The sequence below is a fragment of the Ziziphus jujuba genome, chromosome 1, assembly GCF_031755915.1.
Source record: "Ziziphus jujuba cultivar Dongzao chromosome 1, ASM3175591v1".
NCBI classification, from domain to species: Eukaryota; Viridiplantae; Streptophyta; class Magnoliopsida; order Rosales; family Rhamnaceae; genus Ziziphus; species Ziziphus jujuba.
Window position 1 is genome coordinate 39,534,287 of NC_083379.1, and position 22,650 is coordinate 39,556,936.

Consider the following 22,650-nt stretch of genomic DNA (forward strand, 5'->3'; position numbering starts at 1 on the left):
ACAACCACGCATGAGTCAAAGCTCAAACTTGCATGAATAAAAAGTCAACTCCGGCACCCCTTGGACAGTTTGGACCTCAACTTGTTTTGCTCATAACTTTCAAACCGTAGCTCCGTTTTCAACGTGCTACCAGTCTACGAACTCGTGCCAACGTGTACTTCGTAACAGTACCTCAGTCAACCTAGAATTCCAACCGGATCAAAAAGTCAACTTTTGACCCTTTGGTCAACAGCCAACGGTCAACCTCGATCAACGTGCAAAAATTCCAACATGGTTCGGGACGGGGTGTTACAAAAACACAATAAATAAATTAAAATGCTATGTACGAATAAGGAAAATAAAAAGATTAAGTCCAGATAGTAAATAAAATATCCGATTAGTTTTTGGATTATGGTGCAGTCAACATATACAGATTAAGTCCACATATATTTGCAAGACAAGTAGACAATTTTTTATTTTTTTTTTCCTTGCTTAGGACAGGTAGATAACTTAAAAGTTGCATATAAACAAAACTGAAATAAAACATAAGTGGATCCTCAAATTAATAATTGAATAAAAAAAGAAATCAATAAATATTATCACATTATTTAATAAAATAAATTTGATCAATATTTTAATAATTCTAATATTATTGATAAAATAATACATATTTTATTAAAATATTACACAACACACACAAACATAATTTATTCATTTCATATATATATATATATAGTAACATAGATGATGTACCGTATGTCAATTTATTCATACACAGAATTCATAATATAGATGACACATATGACTCCACATCTTACACACACTCACATAAAGGTACAGACACAAGAAGACTGGTGGATCTTCATTATTCTTGAACTGGAGCAGAGATATTACAGTCCATCTCACCTTGCATATACGTATGCATTTGCTGATCAATTAGGATGGACAATGACAGGTTCCAACCCAATTACCTGGATACTTTAAGCAAGTACATCCAGTGGGGCAAGGATATTCCGTGGTGCAGTATCGAACACCTAATGGTATTGGAACATACATTATGTTATAGCGTGGATTTGTAGTTGTGGTTTCAGTTATGGCAATTACTCTCTCAGGAGAATCTGAAAGAAACTGATAATGATGATCATGATCATTGAGCTCCCGAGAGCTAACCATCAACGCCATGGCCACCACCATGATCACCACCAAAATCAGCTTCCTAATCACCATCGCTGCCATTAATGTTGATTGATTATTTCTCTGTTTTCTCACTACTTTCTTCTCTTTGGGCAATCAATATTTTTGCATGCTAATGCCTCTTGTCCAAGTCCCCTTTTATATATTACCCATAGATGCCTCCGATTACCCGGTTAATTTGATTATCGTGCAATTTTCATGTTTTTTTTTTTTTTCTTTTTCATCTGAATTAGTGATGTACATCATCATCAATAAAATAGAATACACGAGCTAAGCACATGTAATTAAAAATTATATATACAAGTTATATATGTTGCTCTCTCTTAGATGTGGAACGACTTAATTGAATCTACGTATTTGTTGTTGTTTTTTTTTTTTTTTTAAAAAAAATCTACGCACTTGTTAAATATACTGTATTTGTCGTTCAGTCTTTGTATCCATAAATGTTGTGGGGATTACACATAAAAAAAAAAAAAAAGTCATGCACATAGATCCAATTCTTTTTTCTTTTTTTTTTTTTGAATTTTTAATTTATTATGTCTTATGTGAATTTATTATTATAAAAAATAGATCTTCTATATATTTGGGATAATATTTTTTTTTATTGCAATAATTTTTTGTCCCAATTCTCACAAGTTCGAATCCCCAGATATCAAAATAAAATAAGAAAAAAAAAAAACTATAGATTAATTTTGAATTTTCAGGTTTTGCATGGATTCGGATTCTGTCCATTGGATTTGGAATGGACGAATCACGCTGATGTAGGCTTTTAGTAGCAATTTTAGGCCCATAATCCAATGTCTACGAACACGCATCGAACTTGGGTTTTGCATTTGGGTTTGGTTTCAATCAGCGGCCCAATAAAATCCGTAAAAGGTTTGAAAAATTATAATAAATTAAATAATTGATGTTTGAAATAAGTGAAAAATATTATATATTTAAAAGATAAAAAAATCGTATGTCTTTGAGTAAGTTAAGCTTGAGGCCTTAGCTATCTGAGAAACATCTGGACCCAATTGTGGGCCTAAAACTTGGTGTTTCCTTTTACATTATATAATTTTTCTTCCCCCACGTTTTTCTCCTTTTAAAGAAAGATTTTACTACAAATTATTTATCTATATTTCAATAAATTCCTAAATTATTCCCAATTATAGAGCCCTTCTAAACAAGAATATATAATCGAGAGAAGTGCAAATCGCACTGTAGAAAAATCTCTTTTATAATTTTTAAATTTGAATAATATTTTTATTGGATGTTTCAATTTTTTTATTTTTGACTAATTTTATTGGAATCTGTTTCTCTATCCAATCCTAACTCTTAAGAGTAAAATGGTAAGACCCAATATTATAATGGCCAACTGATGTTTCTAGGCCAAGAACAATATTATTTGTATTGAATACAAGTAGGGTAAAATATACAGAGATTCCAATAATATACTTTAAAGTAAAAAGCATCATGTTATATAGCTGCTTCTTCTACTCAGCAGATTTGGTGACTGCTGCACTCAACAGGTCAACGGTGTTTTTGCAGCACCAACAACATAGCAATTAGTTAGAAATTATTAGGAAGAAGAAGACCAAAATAAAATTTGAATTTTAAAAACTAAAAAAAGGGAAAAATACATTATAGATATTTGATCATTTTAAATGTTTATGGAATTATATAAAGTTGTTTTTTCATTGCAAAAAGAAGGACCATGTATAATTCCAATTATATGAGCCCTTCTAAACAAAAAATCATTTACAAGACAAAACTTCATTTGACTTTTCCAGTAAAAACTAAAAATAAATATCATTTATTAATTTCTTTCTAGTTACAATGGGTTTAGTGGGTTTCAACGGAGAGGAACTTCGGTATACTAAGTTTGTACACTCTACCTCCTATTCTATGCGAGATAAAGGATGTATATACTCTATACGTTGAAGTATTTTTAGTTCAGACGAATTTCTAATAAGTGATTATCCAATTTCATTAAGGCAATTAAAGCTATTTAAAATTTGAACTCAAATCTTAGTCATAAATAATTATTTACCATATTAAAATTTTTAAGAATAAATGATTTATCCTAAAAATAGCATTTTTAGCATTTTAGTTTTGTTCCAATCCTCCAATCAATATATCAAATTATCAAATTTACTATCATTATTTTTTTGTACTACATCATTATCATTATTTGAAATAATAATAATAATAAATATATCAGAGAATAGATGGTCCAAACAATTAGAAAATTAAAATTTTTTTTTATCATTTACAATTATTCCTTCCTTTATTCTGGTGCTTCAAACGTACGACCTCTCGGTCGTAGAAGTGAGTAACTTATTCCTATGCACGATATAACAATAAAGCTAAGGGTTAATTTTGGGATTGTCTTAAATTAAAAACTAAAGCAACAATTAATTTTTTTTAATAATTTGATTAGTGTTTGATAACTTATTATTTCAAAATTGTTAAAAATTATATAATTAGAATTTAATTTGGTAAAAAACTTCCTCAACTATTTTAATTATATAAAATGACCAAAATAGATATAAAATATTATTTCATTATATATATACATATATTATTACTATGTGTAAAATATGAAAAAACAGAATTTGATTAGTTATTAAAGGTTATATTAGTAATTTTAATTTTAAAATTCTGGTATAGTAAATGAAAATATTGATAAATTACCTCTCACTAATTTTTAAATTTTAATTTTAGAAAGGTAAATTATTAAAAAAAATCTAAAATTTATGGGTTTATCAAATTTTACATTTAATGAGAATTCCAATAGAATAATGAGAATTATAATAGAAGCCAAAAGTGAAGTTTAAAAAGAAACCAAAGGCACACAAAGTATAGAAAATTTCTCAATATCAATTTTTTAGTTTATTTCATACGCATGCCTTTTAACTTAATATTTATTGATAAGGACAGCAACGTTCAATAGATATTTTTATCTTTATAATACTAATTAATTACGTTTAGGTGATTTATAACTATATTAGGACCATGTCAAATTAAATTATTTTATTAAATAATATTCGACTTTATTCTTACTTATGATAAACCTTTTTAACTTTTTAAAGCATGGTGAATATCCTTGGGTAAAAACTATCAACTGTTTTTGAGATTCTAGCTCCATGAGTTTCAAAACTTCTGATTTGATTTCTTTTTATTTGATTTTTTGTTTTTGGAGGTACATTTATCATCATTTGAATTGAGTAAATACATAAATTAAACTATATATCAATTGGGGGGACCAAAAAAGGAAAATGAAAAGAAAAGAAAAGAAAGTTGGGGGGCATTGAATAAAGGGTGGTGGATAGCGTGTGCCATATGCCCTGGGGCTATGGCTATGTCCTGGTACGTAGTAAGCTTGCCGCACTGGGAATTAGAAATGAAGGCCCATCAACTTTTGAGGGTAAAAGTCGGTTTTGATGGCAATGGTTTTGGCAATATTTGCTACTAAAAGTTTATGCTTCACTTGCTAACTATTGGTCCATACATGCCCACTCGCTGCTTACTTTCTTCTTGTTTATCTTACATATTTCTTTGCACTATTAATTCAACGCTCAATTAAATGTAATTTGATTAATATGTAATTGGAGACTTGACATCGAATATTAATTAATATTCACTAGTAAAAAAGTTTGAAATCTGCAAAGTTAATAATGTTAAACTAGATAATCAATAAAATAGACAACTTAATTTTAAACAATTATGTTTGTATGTTTGATCCCTTCAATTATGTTTGTATGTTTGATCCCTTCAATTTTGTTTGTATGCTTCACTTGCAAACCATTGGTCCATACATGGTCACTCGCTGCTTACTTTCTTCCTGTTTATGCATCATTAATTGAATGCTGGTTAATATGTAATTGAAGACCAAGTATCGAATGTTGATTAATATTCACCATAAAAGAAGTCTGAATCCTGCAAATTGCAGTCAATAATGTTAAATAGATAATCAATTAGATAAGTAACTTTTAAACAATTATGCTTGTATGTTTGATCTATTCAATTTTGTATATATATATGTATTAACATATTGTTTTTCTATCTTAATTTGATATTATATATATATATATATATATTTCCTTTCTCTTTCGTTTAGACGATCTTTCATGATGTATAACAGTTGGATATGAGCAAACTTTTTTAATCTTATTCATTAGATGACCTTTATCAATGATCAAGGTCAATCATCATTTCATTTGTTTGTTTGTTTTCATTTTTGCTTTTATGTTTTTGTGTTTATTTCTCTGTCAAGTTGATGGACCTTTGTGACAATCATTATCAAGATTTATACATTTGTCAAATTCCAACTTGTTTTCCAATTAATATTATAAATGTTAATTTGATTCATGTTTTAGTTGTGATCTCTTAATAGCTCTTAACATATATATTTTGATAGCTTAAAGAAACTTGGAAAAGAAAAAGACTTTGGCAACATGTACTTTGTATTGAATTACTTTAATTTTTTTTTCTTTTGTTAATTTTATAAATTCAAAGTTTGAAATTGCTTATTGAAAAATTTAATGTTATATCGCATCATTATTCCTGTAAAGAAAAAGTAATATGAATTTATTGTTACATTGTTTATAGTAGATTCAATTATTATTACTACGCAAATTAAGAAGATGGTGAATAATGAGGGATATAATGTATGCTACTCCAATAAAAAAAATTTTAAAAAAAAATTAAAGGAGATGGTGAATAATGTAAATTTTTGGCAAAAGTAATAAAAAGGGAAGAATTTGAATCCTAATTTTATGGAAGCAGGAATTATTAGCATTGGAAATCACATGTATAAACATCATGACATTGCCTTTTAGGCCAATGCTTCTTCTTTTTCATTATTAAGTAGTTAAGTCATGCTTAGTTACAATTTCATTATCAAATCAATCCTATATATGATTACCATTAAGCTATACATATATTCCTCCCATGATTTCAGGTGCTTTACAAAAAATAAAATAAAATAAAACCATTGATTGTATCCAGCTTGATGTGAAAAAAGAAAGAAAATAAATGAATGAATGAATTGCAAGTTTAAGTTTTTATTTTTATTTTTATTTTTATATTTTTTTGGGTGAATATGGAAGGAGAAGTTTTCATTATGTGAAAGAAAGACATAAAAGTTGCAACCATCATCATTCGTAATTGCTATATCATCATTGAGAAGATAAAAAAATTTAAAAAAAATAATAATAAAATAAAAAGATTGATAAATCTGTTTCGGTGGTTTTTCAAAATTCCACACGTTATTTTGTATGTGCTTGGAATCATGTTTAAACTGGGTCTTCTTCCCTTTGATTTTGACTCGCTTTTTATCATATTATCCAACGGTTGTCCTCGCGTCATGCTTTTGTATCAATGATGTCAGTGTGACAATTTATGGGTCCAGGCCCACCAAATTTACTGGGCTGTTCTCCATTATGATTGGCCCACGCACCATATCATTAGCCTATAACTTCTTATTTGGTTGATGTCTTGATGACGATTGCTTAGCTAATTTGATTATTAACTTTGCTCGTTAATTTCCAGGTCTCCATCTATATAACTAAATTCCCTTTGGAAGCCGCACAAAATAATAATAATAAAATACATACACATATTTATATATATATATATAATTAGGAAAAAAAACAAAGGAAAAAATAGTACATAATAATGGGACGGTGGTTGCACTTTTATTTTTGACAAACAATATTTGATCATCTAATTATGCATATATGGAATAGACAATTCCACAAAGAAAAAATGTTTTTTTTTTTTTTTTAATTTTTGAAATGTGGTCTTAATCGAAATTCGTTGCAGCATTATCATCCGAAGAAGCATTTTTCAACTTCGTGATTACGCAAATGAATAGTTGTAGTAAACGATTTGTGGTTAGAATTAGATACTTGTGAGGGGGTATCTCTAATTAGATCACTTATGTCGTGCTATTCTTTGATTTGACTCCTATTCTCTCATAAACTATCTTTGTTTGGTCAGGAATAATAGATAACAAAATGAAAAAGACCGAAATTAAATATGGATTCTCAGCACAAAAATAATAATAATAATCATAATAAAATTGAATATAGATTAGACATCAATATAGATTCAAGCTTAAGATTTTAATGGAGGATAACCATTAGAATCCAAGCAATTTTAATTGATTTCAAGATTTCATGACTTTGAAAGTTTAGATATTTACTTAACATTGTTGACTTTTTTTTTTATTTAAAAACATATATTGTTGATTCATTTTCACATTTCCAAAATGTATGCTGAATATTACTAAAATGTAGTTTCTAGGAAATTATATGGGTTTTGCATATTACTTCTGCCGTACTCTTGAAATATCACTTTTTTTTTTCTATAAAAGTGTGTTGAATTGTTGGACATAAATTCAAACCAATAAAACTGATTAGTCTCTTATTTCCACATAGAGAAATATACATCTATGTTTGAATTATAGTGAATTCGGAAAGTTCTTATTTATTTACTTGGCAATAAACTTATTTCCAGGAAATAAAGAAAAAGGCAATCAATCATTTGCATTGTTACTGCCTAATGAAATCCCTCAAATGCGAAGGAAGGAGTATATTCTTATGTTATACATTATATCCAAAATGAAAAATTTTATTTAATCATTATTTAATTTTGATATCATATTTATAAGAAATTATTATTTGCCTTCTTTTACTTTTTTAAATTTATCAAAAAAAGAGTTATGTGCCATTTTTGTTAGTTTTTACTAATTAATTTTATCAACTAAAGATAAAAATTGTAAATTTTAAATGTTAAGTCAATAATAAAATATTAATTTTTATTTTTTTGACTTTGAACTGTTAAAAATTAAATGGTAAAAAAATAAAAAATAAACAAAAAGGCTTGCTTCGATATATATGAAAAACTAAGAAGAGGTTAATGATAATTTTTTAAAAGTTAAGATATAAAAAATAATAACAAAACTTAAAAATAAATAAATAAAATTTATCCTATACAAAAAATGAAAAAACTAAAATTAGATTTTACATCCTAAAATTTCAAAGTAAAATATTTATTTTTATACTATTAAAGCATTTTTATGAATTAAAGTATCTTATTCTTGCAAAGACAGCCCACCCTACACTGATGGAAATATTAACAAAGTGAGTTAATTCCTATAATAGAGTATTTTTATTTGTATCTATAAAAATACAAGTTCGAATCATACGAAACGTAAGAACAATTGGTAGTTTATATTGAGATAATTTATTCCAAAAAAAAAAACAGTGATAGAAATATTATTTTTACCATAATAAATTTGAATTTGAATCATCTATTTTTAATAAAATAAAATAAAAATAAAAAATTGAAAGCATGCTAGAACTTAAAATGGATATATATATATATATATATATATATATATATATATATATATATATATAAAGTTGTGAAAATGATAACATTGGACCAAAAATTTAATTGATATTTAAGGTGAAGAAAACTGTGCCCCCAACAGAGCATAACAAGCGTGCCCCAAAATTGTCCACTCGGGGCTATAAAAAAGCCTTGAGAAAGGGGGCAGAGCATGGACCATGACCGCAAAGTATCGTGGCACTCATGCAACGGCTAGGATCAACAAGCAAAAAGCATAGAACCATATCCCAATAATCCCATCACCATAACGCTATGCTGACGTTATACACTGGAAAATTAAAATACAATGCAAAACAAGTCCTCTCACCACAAGCAAACTCAAATGCACCATGTGGGTCTTATTGGCCGCCAACACTTCCTCTTTGACCTTCTAATTTTTCCAAACTTTCTATTAAGTTTCCTTCACCTCACCTTACCAACCTTATATATAAGGTTTCAATATCTTCTTTTTTCTCTCATATCTCTCTATCTTTCTGTATTTCATACTTGTAAGTTTGTTCCAAGTTTCAACGACACCTGTTGTAGATAGGACAAAAAAAAAAAAAAAAATGCCTGAGAGAGAGATTTCTTGTATTGTTACAGAACCTCGCCCTGTAGTCAGGAAATTCTTGGCTAGGCCTCAACATGAAGGAGTTGGAGCCATTGTTAGACGGAGCATAGGAAGGTATATATATATATATATATATGTGAGACAGAAAGATGATTTTAATGATCTTGTTTTCATTGGATGAGTGAATTGTTTATGAATTTGAACTGTTTGGATTAATGGGTTTGCTTTGTTTTTATCAGGTTTGAGCTTAAATACTTTGATCCTTTCCTTGTTTTGGATGAATTCTCAGGTGGGTATATTTTATATGTTCCTCTGTTTTTACTCTGTTTCTTTTCCATACATGTAAATACGATAATGTTTATCTTGTTTCTAGGATGATGATGATGATGATGATAATAATAATCATAACCATGTTTTTGTTTTCCGTATTGCAGTTACTGCTCCTGCTGGGTTTCCTGATCATCCACACAGAGGTCTTTACCATTTCCTTTCATCTTAATTTTCTCTTGTTTTCTGTTCAGAACTAACATATGGACATTGCAAAAAACATTTGGTTTGAATTAAATCTAACGATTCAATTTTGTCCGTTTCAGGGTTTGAGACAGTGACATACATGTTGCAGGTATGATGTATAAAAATAAACATGTATTATATTCCTTTTGTCTGTTTTCGTTTAGTGGAAAAAGATGGAGCTTTTAATTTCCAACTAATGGGTTGCTTACAATTGTCCATTTCCAGCAAAACAAACAAACTCATTATTTTTATTTATTTATTTGCTTTTAATGATTAAAATGGATCGCCAGGAAAATATCCATTTTCATGTGATTTTGTGCATTAATTTTTCTCTCTTTTAATCTTTAGGCGATTCGTCAGTCAGTATGGTGGTTGTTAAATTCCAACATGGTCAATATAATAATTAAATAATAACCCCAAAAAAAAAAAAAAAAAAAAGGTTGGCACACTGTACTGGGTCAGTCTTCCAGGCTAACCTGGACATGTACAGAAATAAATAGTAGTACCATTCGCCATGGTTGACTTTGCTTTATACACCGTCCATGGACAGGGTGTAAACAGAGTGTCAAGTTTTTATTGCTAGTATTATGTTTGATAGGTTAATGAAGACCACGTGTATGATAAATTAACGCTGTTTGAATGGAATTTTTTGAAACATTAGGGAGCTGTCACACATGAAGATTTTGAAGGGCACAAGGGAACAATAGGAGCTGGTGACTTGCAGTGGATGACTGCAGGAAGAGGGATTGTTCACTCTGAAATGCCTGCAGCCCAAGGAACCCAAAAGGGCTTACAATTGTGGATAAACCTCTCCTCCAAACACAAAATGTAAGTGTGTGTGTGTGTGTGTGTGTATATATATATATATATATACGTGTATAAGCTTCACTGGTATATACCATAACATACAAGGAGAAAGTATGTGATATACTTGGTGTCACTATATTGACTATTGTTTTTGGAAATCAATTTTGAAAAAAGAATCACTTGCTTCCAATTATGCTGTCAATTTGGTTTCAAACTTTGAATAAGTATATGTGGGAAACCATACAAGATGCATTATTATTCGTCATCATGGGATACTTTTTTCAAAGTTGCTTTTGAATGCAGCAGCGCACATTGTGTGTTTTTTTAAAACACAAAGCCTGAAATGTTTTGTCTAAACTATACGCCCTTTTTACTCATATTCCTTGATGATGAAGGAATATGATCTCATGGCTCCCATGATGACATTTAATATGCCGATGTTCCTAACTTTGGAATTTTGGAATAAAGTTTTGAAGAATTAGAAGTAACCCACTAACCCTTGACAAGTTATCTTGACCAGTTTTAGCTTCTTCTTTTTTTCTTTTTTTCTTTTTTTTTTTAATTAATTAATTATTTATTTTTTGAAAAAACTTGGATATTCTAAACATATGATTTTTTACAAACACAGGATTGAACCAAGGTATCAGGAAATGCTCAGCAAGGACATAAAAGAAGCAGCAAAAGATGGCATAAAGGTAAGAGTTATAGCCGGTGAAGCCTTGGGAACCAAGTCACCAATCTACACAAGAACACCAACCATGTATTTGGACTTTACTCTCAAGCCAGGAGCTCACCTTCAACAACCAATACCAAAATCATGGAATTCATTTGTGTATGTCTTAGAAGGTGAGGGCATGTTTGGCAGTTTGAAATCTTCGCCCGTGACAGGTCATCATCTTCTTCTTCTAGGATCTGGGGATGGTTTGGAGGCATGGAACAAGTCCTCCAAACCCCTGAGATTTGTCTTGATTGGAGGTGAACCATTGGGTGAACCACTAGTACAGTTTGGACCTTTTGTGATGAACACTCAGGAAGAGATTGACCAAACCATAGATGATTTCGAGAATTATATCAATGGTTTTGAGAAAGCAAGGCATTGGAGATCTGAAGCTGCACTTAGTCTTGATTTCTAGCTCTATGTATTATTTATATCAGTAATTATTTATTGAGTTTGGAAAGAAATAATTGTTGTCAATTTAATCCAAAATTTTGTACAAATTAGCATTGGAAAGGTCGTGCCATTTAGTTAGGTGGTACAGCATTTTCAAATTAGTACCCAAATTTATTATTAAAAAAATAGAATTGCCATTAATAATAATATTCAGATGGGAAAACTACCATGAATTCTATTAACATTTTCCTTTTTTTTTTTCTTTTTTTTTTGGATAAACCATTAACATTTTTCGTAAATAAATTAGTCTAACCTAGTTTATTGGATGATGTCCCCCCCCCCCAAAAAAAAAAAAAAAAAAAAAAAAGAAAAACAACTGGTTGAAAGGGGAGAAAAAAAGGGGGTTAATACTTGGGAAATTTTGGCATTACTAATTGACCTAATAAGACCAACAATTAAAGCCGGTTCTTTAATTCTAGTTAAAAAAAAAAAAAAAAAAAATAACTATGATGACAACCTAGCAAACTCATATAGGCTATAGATACAAGAAAAAGAATAAAACATAGTTGTAAACAACTATTTTTTATTTGGAAGTCATAAAGTCGCATTAAACTCAAAGGATCACCATCATTTTTTATTTTTTATTTTGGCTGAAAGTTTATTTTCACCATCATACGAAATAGACTTGTATATATATTATGTGAAATAAAATTCTTAGTAGATTCTTATTTTTGGCTATGCAAAATTTGAGACTTAAAAATTATTCATAATAAATTATTCCAAAAAAAATAAAATAAAAAGCTTAATCAAGATTAGGATTCCAAATGTATACGTATGTATATAAGGATCCTAAAATTAATAAGATAAATAAGATTAAAATTTTTGTTTGGAGAGCCAGTTCAAATGCTTTGCCTTGTGCTTCTGCGTTGGCTGGAAGAAATATAACACCCACCAGTTTATGCTTTTTGTGTTCTGCGGGAGAGGAGTCAATTTTTTACATGCTTTATCTGATTTTCAAAAGGACCGCTTTGCTTATATTTGTTGGGGTTTGTGGAATGAAATGAACTTCAAGATTGTTTGGCGGCATTTGGAGAGAGGGTGTTTGGTTTTTGAATAGTATTTTGCAGCTCTACATGTTGAATTTTGTGAAGCTCATGATTCAAAATTAAATTTTGTGAAGCTCATGATTCAAAATTAAAGTTGATGGTGGGAGAGTTGGTACCGGTGTAGTTGTTCGAAATCAACAAGGACAGTTAATGGCTACTGTTGCTTTCTCTTATTCCTTGACTTATAGCTCGTTATAACGGTGGAATTGATGTCCATTAGATAGCTGTCAAATTGGTTAATGGTTTAGATGATTATTTAGGTGTTGATTATTTTATATAGTTGATCATATCTGGACCTTATTATAGATGTATGAGAGTTTTTCAATTTCATTTGCACATAAGGGAAGAAAATATTGTTTCTCATACTGTTGCTAACTATGCATAACTTTATATGATGTTCAAATTTGTTTCTCACACGTGAAGTACTAGTGTCATTTTAAATTATTATAGTTCAAATTTACTTTAAAGCTAAGTTAAAAATTATTTTTTTATTTTATAATTTTTAATATAACGAAGCAATGATATATTATCAGTTGCTATCACTTATTCACAATTAAGACAACAATCTATAATTGACACTAATCATCTGTATATATACTTGTGACATATCATACTATTTCTTGAATATATCATGAAGTAATTAACATTGAAATGTAAAAAAATAATGTATTCTTAATTTTTTTTTTATGAATGTAATGTAAAAAACGATTGATTGTTTAAACTACATGCAAACCTTGTAAAATATATATATTTTTTGTTGAAAAAAAATACTTTTTAGTAGTATTATAGGCATCAAACTATAATTTTGAGCTATACGATATTATAATATGCGATCATCTGAGATGATAACGGAACTTACCAAATCTATCGTTTTATAAAACTTATAAAACTAATAATAAAGTAGTAATCATATTATTTAAAAAAAAAAAAAACTTATCCAAATTTAGTGGTAAAAAATAAAGTAGCATTTTAATGTTGATAATGATAAGCAATCTATAACTTAATGTTTTTAAACCCGTTTTTGAAAATTACCTTGTGCACGTTTCTGGGTTGTTATCAAAACCAATTATATGTTACCAAGAATGAAAACCAATTATAACAAATATCAAAATCTAATTCTATTTTCCAAATTAAGGGAAACCGAGCGACCTCCTATTAAATTTGTAAAATAAACCACTCCAGAAAAAATGAAAATAATAATAAATAAACGGAAGAATACAGCTAACGAAATCCAAACAGTCAATTAAAATTCAAAAACAAAAACAAAAAATATTCAAAAACAGAATTTACAAACGTAATGTGGTCATGTACAACAAATAGTTGTCAAGCTGCCATTGGTCTCTCTCCAAGGCTCAAAATAAAACGTAAAACACAATTCACCTCTTCCCCTGTTCCATACTTAGAGAGAGAAAAAGAAAAGCAAAAGACGAGACTTTTGCAGAGAGACCAGAGAGGGTGGGAGAGAGAGAGCTCCATGATGATCAGAAGGAACTTGTGGCTCGTCAAGATCCTCGTCTTCCTCTTTGCCTTGAACTCTCTGTCTTTTTACTTCTACTTCTCCTCTAACTCCAAGCCATTCACTTCTCACCAGTCCCATTACCAGAATCCACAATCTGTAACAGTAAACCGCTTACCTTTGACGGAAAACCACCGTTTCCAAAACCACCCTCGGTATTCCAAGCCCTGGCCGATTCTCCCTTCTTATCTTCCTTGGTCCCAGACACCTGATGTTCCGTTTCGCTCCTGCGAGGCTTATTTCGGCAACGGGTTTACCCGCCGGGTCGATCTCCTCCGTCCGGAAAAGACCCATGCCGGTTGGTTCCGATGCTGGTTCAGCGAGACCTTGCGGAGCTCCGTGTGTGAGGGAGGAAGCGTAAGGATGGCGCCGGAGAGGATTAGGATGTCCGCCGGAGGTGAGAGTTTGGAGGAGGTGATTGGGAGGAAGGAGGAGGAGGAGTTGCCGGTGTTTGAAGACGGAGCTTTTGAGATTGATGGTGGTGCTGGGTCTGATGGAGAGACGAGTAGGCTCGCGACACAAGACTTTCTGAATGAGTATGTTCCGGAAGGTGAGGTTTCCAGACACACCATGCGGCAATTGATCGGGTCGGTTCGGGTCGTGCCGGCCGACAAGTTCGAATGCCATGAGGTAGGTTGAGGGTTTTTTGTTTTGGGAGGGTTTTTGGGATTTGGGTTCTTTTTTGTTTCTATTTTCGGCTGGATGGTTTCCTAATTTGGGATGTGATTTTTTTTTTTTTTTGTTTTTTTTTGTTTTGGGCAATTAATTGATAATTGTGATCTGGGTTTTTGAAAATTTCAAATCTTTTAGGAATCCCTTTACGACGGATAACTTACTTGTGTGAATCTTAAAGGCCAAGTAATTGAATGCCTCAGATGCTGGAAAGAAATACAGAGCGTTCAGTTCCGTATTCGTTGGAACTAATTTAATGTAATTATAAATGCAAAAAAGTCTGTTAATTTTCAACCAGTGGAAGATTATTTTACCAAGGCAAGCAATTTAATTATCTGCTAAATTATAGGGCTCTGCAATTTTTCTTTTTTGTAATTATCTGCCCTACTGAGAAAGTTTTGGGGAAAATGATCTTAAATGAATTCTTCTAGTTCTGGTGGTGATGGTTGTAATCATAAAATAAGTTTTTTTTTTTTCTTTTTCTGTCTATGGTTCTGATGTGGAACTCTCAACTTGCAGTGGGTTGAGGAGCCAACTCTTTTAATTACACGTTTCGAGTATGCAAATCTTTTTCACACCGTTACAGATTGGTATAGTGCTTATGTAGCTTCAAGAGTGACTGGTTTGCCTAATCGACCTCATTTGGTCTTTGTAGATGGCCACTGTTCGGTATGTATGCTTAATTGTGCTTCCTAACAGAGATCCATTTTCTTTTGAGTTTCCATATATAAATAATTGTCTCCACTTATGATTTTCTAAGCGCAACTAATAGACTACATAATTGATGCGAGTTTGGAAAATGTAGGTTGTAGTTTGTAAATATTTTAAATATTTGTCAATTGATGTGTACAATTTTCTTGTGTATCATTTTGACAAGTTTCTTGGAGATATCTTTTGGAAGGCCATTGTGACAAAGTTGATGTCCTTGTCTGGTGTAGATTCATGAATTTCTGTTACCGTTTGTATTCTTTATAAGTGCATATCTGTCTTATTATTCAATTTATCTATAGGGAGCATGCAATTCTGTACAAGATTATTTGTTTTTGTACATAGAGTTCAGCTTGCATTTAGATAAAATTCTAGTGTGTTAGGTTTCTCATCTTGGGGGACAGGTTTTATATTGTTTTCTGTATCCTTGATTAAAAAAAAAAAAAAAAAAAAAAAAAGGAAGATTTTTCCTTAGGCGAGTGGAGCTTGCTGTACTGTTATACTGAATCATGGTGGTATCGTGTGTCAAGCTATGTCCAGCAATTTTTTCTCTGAACGTTTATTTGGATCTATATTGATCAGTTGGAGGATTTCTTTTTTATCGTAGAAGATATTATTCTTCTATTAAGAGGATGTTTTTAGTTTTAACTAAAAATTCACTATTATTCTTCCAAATGCTTAGCAGAAATGACTAATTATATGAAACTGAATATCATTGTCATGATAAATTGATTATCACTATCATTGTTATCATCATACGTCATCATTTTGTACCTATGGTTCAACGTGAGAATTTTTTTCCCTGGATTATTGTAGCCTTGCATGGTTGTTATTTTTATGTTTTATTAGGCTTTCCTTTTGTTCATTTTTTTTATATGTAAAAGTTGATTGTGTTCGTCTTTTTGTTCCTAAGGTTCAATGAGAAAATTTTTTCTCTGGATTATTATAGCTCTGCATGTTGTTCTTTTTGTGAGTCATATTTTTTTTATTTTTTTTTAATTTTATTTTTTTTTATTTTTTTTGTTTTCCATCAAAATAAACGTTGATTGTATTCTGTCCATTTTACTAAACTCTTTTTAGTTTGTTGTGCTTGTCAGTGGTTTGAACAGAGTTTCAATATGAGGTTTTTCATTGCTGACTTGTCTTCCTCTGATGGAAATATTTTCAGGCACCTTTGGAAGAAACATGGAATGCATTGTTTTCTAGCCTAAGATATGCAAAAAACTTTACTGGACCTGTGTGTTTTCGCCATGCTATTCTCTCTCCTTTGGGATATGAGACTGCAATGTTCAAAGGGCTGACTGAAGAAATAAATTGCAATGGTGCATCCGCACAAGATCTGTGGCAAAACCCTGATGATCATCGAACTGCCAGATTATCTGAGTTTGGAGAAATGGTCCGAGCTGCTTTTGGATTACCAGTGCATAAACATCGTGCTGAAAAGCCAGTTTCAGGGCATAATGTCCTCTTTGTTCGACGTGAAGATTATTTAGCCCATCCACGTCATGGTGGTAAAGTTGAGTCGAGACTGAGTAATGAAGAAGAAGTGTTCAATTTCTTGAAGAGCTGGGCTTCTAATCATAAGGATTGCAAAATAAACCTTGTGAATGGATTGTTTGCTCACATGTCAATGAAGGAGCAAGTCCGGGCCATTCAAGATGCTTCAGTTATTATTGGTGCTCACGGTGCCGGTCTTACACACATAGTGTCTGCAATGCCCAAAACAGTGATTCTTGAGATTATTAGCAGTCAATACAGACGGCCACATTTTGCATTGATTGCCCACTGGAAAGGGTTGGAATATCACGCTATTAATCTTGATGGATCATATGCAAATCCGCCAACTGTTGTTGACAAGCTTAGGATGATCATGAGAAGCCTCAGATGCTGAATGCTATTTGGTTTTGGTTAAAAGAGTCCATCTAATTGCTGGGAAGTGGAATGAACTGATCGCAAAGCATCTGGGTTTCAGTATTTGTTTGTGGACTACCATTATTTTTGTGCTCCTTTTATGGGCATATGATGAGATTTCATTTGAGAGAAGACATAAATTTCTTGCAACTGAATTTAACTTTCCAGTGGTTGGGGTCATCCTGTTGGTGACTTGAGATATGCTGTTTGAACAATGGTATGGAGAGAAAAGAGGGTGCCCTTGGTTTGTGGAGTCTCGCGGATGGCTAAAAACGACAAATGGAAATCATCGGCTTTACTGTGGGTACGCAATGCTAGCTTTCTTGACACCTATGACACTTTTTTTTTTTTGGTTGATATTCTATGCCTTTGGGAAGTGGCTGATGATGGATAGAAGCATTCATACTGATTTTTAGTTAGTTATAGTTACAAACTCCCACATTGTACAATTGATGTAGAATGTATTAAAGTATAATTCAATGGAAAACCAATAAACTGTTATTTTGAATTAACATAACTCATATTTATGTTTATCTCTTATTCATTTTAGTAGAAAGGAGTTATATTGTATCTACTTTGGAAATGATACAGCATTGCACTCGTATCACAACTCTCATGCCCGTGAAAACGAAAATTTTGATATAGAAATTGAGTAGAGAATGACCATTTCAGGAAATGGAAATATCGATCACTCGTATTGATGTTTGTAAATGGCATGTGTGTAGCCTTTTTCAAAATCAATGATCATGTGAATACCTTTTTCAAACTCGATGATCATACGAAGAAAACTATTAAACGTGGACATCATGTAAATCACAACTAAATCATTAATTAAATGCTCCATTATAACAGTATATATTGCGTTTTTTTGGTAAAGTTTGACATTATATATTGCTAGTCATTGAATGAACAAATTGGTAGAAATAGCCTTCCAAATAGGAAATTTGACTTTCGTTATGCTTAATTTATGAGTGACCTACTTCATAACAGCTCGTCAAAGTTATCAATATCAGGTAATCAAGTCATTAGGAAAATTATTCCTCAAAAAAAGGTGTTTAGGAAAATTATTAAACTAGTTATTGTTATAAATGTAACTCGTTATTGTTATAAATGTAGGTAACTAATGTCATAAGTTACTTATCTCTTTTCTCTCTCTCTCTCGTTATTCTCTTCTTAAGCAATTAAGTTTACAACTTTTGGGACTTTTCAAAAGATAGTAATAATAATAGGATGATTAAAAAAATTGTAAACAAAGTAACAAACCTAGTTTTTACGGCAATGACCACTGGTGATAATTTCCAAATCTTGGGCAACATTCTCTTCCGAAACCAAACCTACTCCTCACTTGGTAATTACAGAGTCTTTTGTAGCTACAAAAATTATTGAGTACAAAGTGGTCAAGTATTTTGTAATAATAACTCTGGCTATCCGAACTATTAACCTTAGACTGTACTTATAAATTCTAAATAATTTGGGAGTCTCTGCACCGTCGAAAAATTGCTGCCATCTACAATTTGAATGGTCATCATCCATTGTTAACTTTATCGACTTGCAAACGGGGCTTCAAAGTCAAAACAGATAAAAAGTTTTTAGGGTCGAGAGGAGCCTAAAGACAATTAAATAAATCAAAATAATAAGCTAGAACTAACTAATTGAAACATGAATGTACTATATATATATATATATATATAGCAGCGCATGGATGTTACATCTTTCGGGAGCACTAACACAACAATGGATTGGCACCAAATTATTGTCCCCATATATATGATTATTTGAGCTCTCAAGTAGGCAACAAAGAGTTAGTTGCACTTACCCTCTTCACTGTCAATAAGTTGTAAATGTCAACAAATGAATAAAGATTAATTAGATAATGAATGAAAAACCTAGTGTTCCTTACTGGAGTACGCATGCAAATGATCATTACACTTTTTTGGTCTAGTAACTTTAGTTACAAGATATGTTGAGGATAAGACTGTTACTAACAAGTGCCTGCCAAGGAAGAGTACAAAAAATTTACTAGTTACTTTTCCAGCTATGTTTTTCTTTTGCACCTTCAAAGACATGTCCTTCAACGATCACAAAAAGAACTGATAACCAAATTGATATATGTTATTCATAGAGATAATAATGAGCAATTAACCACTTAATGGTTGACCGCAACATCAGCAACTCCATCCAGCATATTATTATAAGAAATAAAATATGTGGAGATGTTTCAAATATAATTTAGATGCAATCTAAATGACTCAAAAGCATTAAGATTTGTGATTTGGGAAGATAAATGAGTTTTCTTTTGAAAGTAGTATGAACAATATCTACCTATGAAGATGTTATGTTCATCTGTTCCACCTCAAAGATAAAAATTTCAAACACCTAGAAGCTAGTTAGATTGTATGATCACTTGGTTCTGAAATTAAAGCTGTGGGAAATATTCAAAATATCAGAAATAAATGATGATAGATGCATGTCTCTGTACCCAAGAAGATCAAGGATAGTTGCATTCCACTGCTGTCTGATATCATAACTTTGGATTATGATCATCTGTTGCCATGCTCATAAAAGTTGTTGGATGTATATTTTCTAAATAGATTCTACTCACAACTGAAAAGCTGTGAAAAATACAACATTAAAAATTGAAAACAAGAAGAAGAAGAAGAAGAAAACATTATTGCTACACTTGAGCTACTATCATCTTTGTTGTCGTTGTTGTTGTGAAGAACACTTGAGCTACTATCATCTTTGTTGTTGTTGTTGTTGTGAAGAATCACAACAACAACAACAACAAAGATGATAGTAGCTCAAGGATAGCAATAATGTTTTCTTCTTCTTCTTCTTCATAGATCTTTGAAAGTTCCTTCTCGCCAAGGGACAACCATTCCACTTCAGAATTTTTGTAGTATTCTTCCTATGGTTTTAATAGCTCCCTCTGCATTTTTTTACAATTTCCTTTCCAGTTACAGTTTGTGGAGTTTTCTGGCTCTTGTCCTCGTTCAAAAGCCATTTTCTTATATATCCAAGATTGATCATCATCCAAAACCCTTAACTCATATGGTTTCATTGAACCTGTAAACTTTGCAACCTTTTTACTATGGGTGGTGATGTTTATTCTACTCTTTTGCCACCTTTTGACAGTAAATCTTTCAAGGAGAACCATTTATCAAGATTCTCATTCCACACATCATCCAAAACAAAAAGATATCATCTTCCGTGAATTTGTTCATGAAGTATCCTCTGCAACTGACCATTTCAAGATTTTATATACTCTTATTTAGTTGCAGATTTAATGATTTTTTCAACAAGTAGCTTTACCTCAAAAACATCAGAAACACACACCCACACTTTCAGACCAAAACGTTTTCCAGCATTTGCTTCATTAAAAAGTAACTGAGCAAATGTGGCTTTTACAAGGCCTTCCATACCAACAATGGGAATTACCTCCGCATTCTCTTTGCTATTCCCATCCAACAAAAGATTCTGTATCGCCATTTTATCATTAATCCCATTAACTCGGTCTTCTACTACAAAGGAGTGAGTCTGCTCCTTCACCCAACTTACCACTCCTCTCTCTTCATTTCTCACCTCTAAATGGAAGTTGATTCTATCAGCAGAAATTCCATCTAGTTTCTGCTTCATGTCTTTGATTTTGCGAGCCATCTTGCACCCAAAAACATGTTGGTTTGAGGTGGAGAAGAAAATCCTTACCTGTTTGACAATCCTATTATTTCTAGGCATCAACATTCCTCGTATCAATGCTTCAGTAGAGATGTTGTCCAGCAAGTCTTCGGCATCATAAACTACAGCTTGAATGAAGTCTCATGAGCAGCTTCTGACTTGGCGGTTATGGCACTGCTGATCCTCTGCATCCAGCAATACAGCTTTGATGGTCGCCCCAGATTGATCCAATCTCTTGCATGATGATTCTGTCAGCAACACTGAAGAGGATTGCTTCTGCCATTGGTTTCAAAAGTGATTAAACTCCAAGGGTAGAGTTTCCAAAGAGAAGAACAACAATGGTGGTGAAGACAAAACAGAGAAGAGCTTTTCTTTCCCAAATATTTGTTATAAAAATTTAAGAAAGTATATGTTTATATGACTAATATATTACATGAAGTGACGTCCACTCTTGAGAAGAAAGAAATAAACTACTTAGAGCATCAACAAAATCATTTTTATAAAGTACTTAGAGCATCAACAAAAAGATTTATATTAATATATATGTTTAAAACCACTTCAGCTGTTGGTTTTTAATTTTGTTCCCAAAAGTAAATCTAAAAACATAAGAACTTATAAACATGGAGGCCTAAACCTGATTTCCATATTTGTGAGACATATGAAACCATGGCCATAAAACATCAAGGCCTTGAAGCAGTAACATAACACTGCACACAGCGTTTTTTGTGATGAACCATAACTTTTTTATGTTCTTTCCTTTTGATGCTTCTAAAATATGATACAATTAACAATTGACAAATCAATTTTACTAATTGTTGGAAAAACTTGGAAGATAAGGTAGGAAATTGGTTCAAAGTACAAAGCCACATAAAAAAAAAAAGGAAGCAAGAAGATATATACATATTGAGCAGAACATATGCAGGGAAGAAACCTCATGAAGTGGCTATATATTGTATATTATATGCAAACCTCCATTTCAGTTGAATCTGATTGGAAGGTTTGTGTAGCTTTAGCCAATTAGGGAAAGAATAAAATTAAAGAAAGTAAAAGTGGACAATGTAGACCATATCTTATAAAGATTTGCTTTATTCTTTGTCATATAGTTTATATTTAATTGACTTGGCCACAAATATGTTTAAAAAAATTGTATCAGGCATACGATTAATAAATTGGGAATAACAACTTTATTTTTATTTTTATTTATTTATTTATTTTGTGTGTGTGTGTGTGTGTGTGTGTGTGTGTGTGTGTGTAAGAATAGCTTAAGTTGGTGACTGCTAACAAGGGGAACATAGTATAGTGGAGCCAGAACGCCCAAAAATGAGTTGTTTTCGTTAGATATATTTTCTAAATCAGTTACCAAAGGTAGATAGCAAGGCTACAAACTTATTTTATAAGTGTGATTTCTGTATTTTAGTTACTAAATTCAAAAATGGATCCAATGTTTTGCATGGCCAAAGATCCAATGTTTTGCATGGCCACAGAACCCAACCTTCCAATGACTCTG

At 31.3% G+C, this 22,650-nt stretch overlaps 2 protein-coding genes across 3 annotated transcripts; both read left to right on the plus strand.

Moving 5' to 3' along the window:
* Positions 1-9,027: 9,027 nt before the first annotated feature.
* Positions 9,028-11,797, plus strand: LOC107404287 (pirin-like protein). The gene is made up of 6 exons (XM_016011236.4): positions 9,028-9,238; positions 9,364-9,413; positions 9,559-9,597; positions 9,718-9,746; positions 10,299-10,465; positions 11,073-11,797. Exons 1-6 carry the CDS (start codon positions 9,123-9,125, stop codon positions 11,575-11,577), a joined length of 906 nt encoding a protein of 301 aa, XP_015866722.2. The 5' UTR covers positions 9,028-9,122; the 3' UTR covers positions 11,578-11,797.
* Positions 11,798-13,923: 2,126 nt separating this feature from the next.
* On the plus strand, positions 13,924-18,001 carry LOC107404289 (beta-1,2-xylosyltransferase). Of its 2 annotated transcripts, XM_016011237.4 has the most exons (3): positions 13,934-14,807; positions 15,369-15,518; positions 16,726-18,001. In XM_016011237.4, the coding sequence occupies exons 1-3, from the start codon at positions 13,959-13,961 to the stop codon at positions 17,446-17,448; spliced, it is 1,722 nt and encodes a 573-aa protein (XP_015866723.2). In that variant the 5' UTR covers positions 13,934-13,958; the 3' UTR covers positions 17,449-18,001. The 2 variants fall into 2 exon arrangements, with proteins under 2 accessions (XP_015866724.2, XP_015866723.2); XM_016011238.4 differs by lacking the exon at positions 15,369-15,518 and having other exon boundaries at positions 13,924-14,807.
* Positions 18,002-22,650: the final 4,649 nt, after the last annotated feature.

What these genes read in the sequence shown, in the direction of transcription:
- LOC107404287 (XM_016011236.4), top strand. Translation starts at nt 9,123, where the DNA reads ATGCCTGAGAGAGAGATTTCTTGTATTGTTACAGAACCTCGCCCTGTA. An exon ending in GTTAGACGGAGCATAGGAAG is followed by an intron (nt 9,239 to 9,363) that starts GTATATATATAT and finishes TGTTTTTATCAG; the next exon opens with GTTTGAGCTTAAATACTTTG. An exon ending in CTCTCCTCCAAACACAAAAT is followed by an intron (nt 10,466 to 11,072) that starts GTAAGTGTGTGT and finishes TTACAAACACAG; the next exon opens with GATTGAACCAAGGTATCAGG.
- LOC107404289 (XM_016011237.4), top strand. Translation starts at nt 13,959, where the DNA reads ATGTGGTCATGTACAACAAATAGTTGTCAAGCTGCCATTGGTCTCTCT. An exon ending in ACAAGTTCGAATGCCATGAG is followed by an intron (nt 14,808 to 15,368) that starts GTAGGTTGAGGG and finishes CTCAACTTGCAG; the next exon opens with TGGGTTGAGGAGCCAACTCT. An exon ending in TTGTAGATGGCCACTGTTCG is followed by an intron (nt 15,519 to 16,725) that starts GTATGTATGCTT and finishes AAATATTTTCAG; the next exon opens with GCACCTTTGGAAGAAACATG.